Raw genomic sequence first — 4254 nt, forward strand, 5'->3', positions numbered from 1 at the left:
TGTCACGTCACTATTTGCTTCCTCGTTCCAAATAATACAAATGCGATGCCGTATTTCTAACATGCGTTTCCAATCCAAAAAAAAACAGTCAGGTGCATCTACAAAAAAAAAATAGCAAACTAGCCCAGGATTGGATGTTCCTCCAGCTTCTCCATCCACGATGCATTGTGGGATGAAATAAGATGCTGGCAGGATGGAGCTACAAGAAAACGCATGCACCACACGGGGAGAGGTGGCTGCTCGGCCAATGAGAAGGAGCGTTGCGTGTAGCATTGTCAGGGCGGGGGAGGTATTTCAGGGGGGGGGCGCAGATACCCGCATATTTGATGTGAGTAAACCTTAATCGATAGTCTCAGCGTGAGATAGCAGGTGTGCTAAAAACTTGGAGCTCGAAAGCTGCATCATAAGCGTCCTTGTGTCAAGGTAAGCTATATTCACTACTCGGCGACCTAGACGAACTGATTGTTCACGACACTGATTAAGCAAGTTTGTGAGAGGGACGTGATGGGGCTTTCACAAATCGATAGAAAATGTTATGCGGATTTATGGCCATGGATATTATCTGTAGGGCAAATTTTGTGCTTGCCTTAATCGTGTGCACTGCCGTGTGTGCTCTAAGAAACCTAATGAATACAGTTTCTGTAGAAGGCGATTGATCAAATGTTAGTTCGCACAGGGTTACACTGGAGCAAATGGATATCTGTAGCCTATGTTACATTTAGTTGCGCGTTGATATGGTGGTAATGACTAGCTAATCAATGGTTGTTTTAAAATTGAACTAATTGGATCAATGAACTTGACTAGTCACATGACCTTTCCATACGCGTCGGTTACCAGCAGTTTGTGATCTGTTTTGATTTTCTGGTTTATAGGCCTGTTCATTGACATGCCCGACTCTCCCGTTAAATGACAGGTTTGTGATTATCTCCGCGTGGTATCCGTTCACGGCGTTCGCCTGTCTTATCCGATGAGCGTATTCAGTAATTTATTGATTCTTTCTCAGTTCGCAAATCTCGCCCATGACTGTCTGGGTGGTGGGAGCCAAACGTCCTCCAAGTCAGGACGAGGAATCAAAACATCACTTTTCTGTGTCACGTAGGTTGCTCTTAAAATGCAGAAGAGTAAAAAAAATTACATTAAAAATGCTACAATCGAGCTTCTGCCAACATGAAGTGGCACTGCAGACTGAACTACCTGGTGCAAAAACATTGCATCGAAACTATTGTGCTTGGCCACTTCAGTGTTTACAAGAGCAATGTCTCTTGTATTGCAGTTGGAATGTGGCTGCATAGCCAGCTAATTCTGAACACATCGGTGAGGGGTAGCCTGCTCTGCTATGAAGGAGGTCTGTGTTGAGTGAAAAGTAGAGGCGGAACGCCATGTTGAGGCCTGAATTACACAGGCCCCCCGAGGCCGGCTGTGATTCTCAGCATAGCCCTATCTGATGTTCCTAAATGAGTTCAGGCAAATGGATCTTTTCACGAGCTAACCAGTCCTCAAAGAACTCATTTAGTGTCGCACAGGGGAGTGGTGGTGGGTGGGTGGGGGGACTGCTTTGCTCTTGACCCTGAATGCATATACTGTTTCTCTTGTTTTTCTTTTGGACTACTTTTCACTTTGTGACTCTGCTGTCTCTCTCTCCTGTGATGGCCTACAGACACCATGACTGACAGGAAGGCTGTGATCAAGAATGCTGACATGTCTGAGGACATGCAGCAGGACGCCGTGGACTGTGCCACACAAGCGATGGAGAAGTACAACATCGAGAAGGACATCGCTGCCTACATCAAAAAGGTCAAGTCTCTGGTCTTGTTGCATCTTGTGTAAACTGTTAAGACTGCTGTGCTGTTGATGTTTTCACCTCTTGTGTGCATCAACAAACCCGGCCCTGAAAGCCATGTTTTTTGTTGTTTTTTTTTTAGAATGTTTTTGTTTGTGTGCCTTTTTGCAGGAGTTTGACAAGAAGTACAACCCCACATGGCACTGTATCGTGGGCAGGAACTTCGGCAGCTACGTCACCCACGAGACGAAGCATTTCATCTACTTCTACCTGGGCCAGGTGGCCATCCTCCTTTTCAAGTCCGGCTGAGGACTTGATTTGGGGCTCAGCGGGGCAGGGTGGTCGGAGGGTCAAGAAAATAAGACCTGTCAACCTCCCCGCCGCCCCCACCCCCCCTACCTGGACTCGCTGACTCACTCGGTGGCTGATGTTCCGTCCACCCACTTCAGATATCAACAAATGGCATCTCATTGTGCTGCTGGCTGTGCACAATTGCATGGACTGCAAACCATCTTTAAATGTGTATATGTTGCAGTGGAAATTGCTTTTTTCAATTTAGATGCCTGTAAGAGAATGGGATGTTTAAACTTTTATTTTCTTTCATTGTTTTTCTTTGTCATTGTTTAATGGTCTCTGAAACAAAACAACAACAAAAAACAAGTTTGTTAGCACTGCAGTTGTAAAAATGCTTTAAGTGGCCTTTTTGATTATGGAGAGTCGCATTTCAAAATAAAAAAATAAAGGAGAGCTAGACCTAAAGAGTTAATGAATGTGTTTGTACATTTTAGCTTTCCTTTTTCTAAGGATGTATTTGCTTTAAATATGTAGTGCTGCCACGTAAACTGGATCCCACCACCATATGTGGTCTGTTGGTATAAAGCAAGGGGGCTAGAAGGAATCAAGCACATGAATTGAGAATCACACATTATCCAAGGTATAGTATGATCTACTCGTCTCCTCTACAAGCTGGTTGCAACAAATTGTTACATTCTAGTCTGTTCTTTTGTACTTTTTGTTTAGTTGGTAATAATTCTGCAGTTGGCATGAGGGCAAGGAGAGGACGACAAAAACAACCTGCTGTTTCTTAAAGTGCTTTGGGAGTTGGTATGTTTTTGATCGCTGGGACTCAGGGCAGAAGGAATGTGCAGATTTTGAGGAGGTGTATTATAGAGATGGCTAGCAGAACAGCATATACGTGTGTGTGTGTGTGTGTGTGTGTGTGCCAAGGATTAATCCCCCCTGTCTCATGATGTTTAAGCTTACCACCTGGGGGAGGAATGTTTCCCCCTGTGATCTTTTTTTTTCTTTCTGCAGTCTCTGCATCAAGATCTCTCTACTGTGCCAGAACTCACTGTCCCACCTCTTTAATGTCCAAAGGAGGGCTTGGATGCTTTAGGATCGTCCTGTGCCCCCCACTTGGGCCTGTTTTTTATTTTTTTTCACGCCCTCTGCATTTCGACCAGTTTATGCCCGCCATGTTGGATAGTGACGCTCTCTGAAGCCGATCTGTGACGGACCCGTTTCAGACCGCGGCTATCTGGCATGTTTTATTTGTTATTTTAGTTCTGTAACCCTTTAACGGAGTACCTGTATGATTTGTGCACACTGCACATGCTCCCCTCTCCAGAGGTGTGTGGCTACAATTGCACTTCATTTGAGATGTACCCTGTTGCTCAGGTGCGACCCATTCCAAAAGGATACACACAGAGACGAGTCTTGTCACATTCATTAAATAAAAAAATGTGTGATGAAACCTTGGAGGTGTGTGTCATTCTGTGTCTGTCTTTTGTTGTTGGTCTTTGGATTACTGATGTTTACCATTTTACTAATAAGAGCCTCTTTACAACCTCTGACCTCTGTGGAGTGAATCTAGGCATGCCTGTGGCAAGATGAAGCTTGAAACTTCAATGTCTTTCAACAGGGAAGATGCAATATAACTATGTATGAGCACTATCAATTAGAACCTGTATGTAGAACTTATATGTTTTTTCTTAGCTTCTAAGCCCAGTGGGTATTACAGGGGGGTATTCCAAGTACATGGTTTATTGACAAACCTTGGTAAGTTAACTACTTGGTAGGTTAACTAAGTGGCAAACCTAAAAAAAAAGAGCCCTAATTTGCTAGGAGAGTAAAGTTATAGGGCTCTTCTATTAGGAAGTTTACCACTTACTCCAACTTACCAAGATTTGTCACTAACGCATGCACTTGGAATACACTCTACATGTTCTAATAGGAAATCTCTTCCAGTTTTACCCTTGCTGGTTTCTAATTATAATGTTTGTTTTAGAACATTCAGTCATTGTAAGCAGAACCCTCAGGTGTTTTCCTGTGAGGAGAAGCAGGAGGATTTCAGGATGGTCAGCATTAAGGATTTTAAATGACACTTTCTAGAGTCTGGAGTGATGCTTTGTAGTTTGGGATTACTACCTCAGCATTTTCTAAATGGTCCAATATTGATTCGTGTTACAAACACA

At 43.6% G+C, this 4254-nt stretch overlaps 1 protein-coding gene across 2 annotated transcripts; it reads left to right on the forward strand.

Annotated features, from left to right (window-relative positions):
- The first annotated feature begins 281 nt into the window (after window positions 1-281).
- dynll2a (dynein, light chain, LC8-type 2a) lies at window positions 282-3533 on the forward strand. Of its 2 annotated transcripts, none has more exons than XM_012824099.3 (3): window positions 282-423; window positions 1658-1794; window positions 1952-3533. In XM_012824099.3, the coding sequence occupies exons 2-3, from the start codon at window positions 1663-1665 to the stop codon at window positions 2087-2089; spliced, it is 270 nt and encodes an 89-aa protein (XP_012679553.1). In that variant the 5' UTR covers window positions 282-423; window positions 1658-1662; the 3' UTR covers window positions 2090-3533. The 2 variants fall into 2 exon arrangements, with proteins under 2 accessions (XP_012679553.1, XP_031429513.1); XM_031573653.2 differs by lacking the exon at window positions 282-423 and adding an exon at window positions 912-1095.
- The last annotated feature ends 721 nt before the right edge of the window (window positions 3534-4254 follow it).

The sequence above is a fragment of the Clupea harengus genome, chromosome 9, assembly GCF_900700415.2.
Source record: "Clupea harengus chromosome 9, Ch_v2.0.2, whole genome shotgun sequence".
Lineage (NCBI taxonomy): Eukaryota > Metazoa > Chordata > Actinopteri > Clupeiformes > Clupeidae > Clupea > Clupea harengus.

What these genes read in the sequence shown, in the direction of transcription:
- dynll2a (XM_031573653.2), top strand. Translation starts at nt 1,020, where the DNA reads ATGACTGTCTGGGTGGTGGGAGCCAAACGTCCTCCAAGTCAGGACGAG. An exon ending in ACATCACTTTTCTGTGTCAC is followed by an intron (nt 1,096 to 1,657) that starts GTAGGTTGCTCT and finishes GATGGCCTACAG; the next exon opens with ACACCATGACTGACAGGAAG. An exon ending in TCGCTGCCTACATCAAAAAG is followed by an intron (nt 1,795 to 1,951) that starts GTCAAGTCTCTG and finishes GCCTTTTTGCAG; the next exon opens with GAGTTTGACAAGAAGTACAA.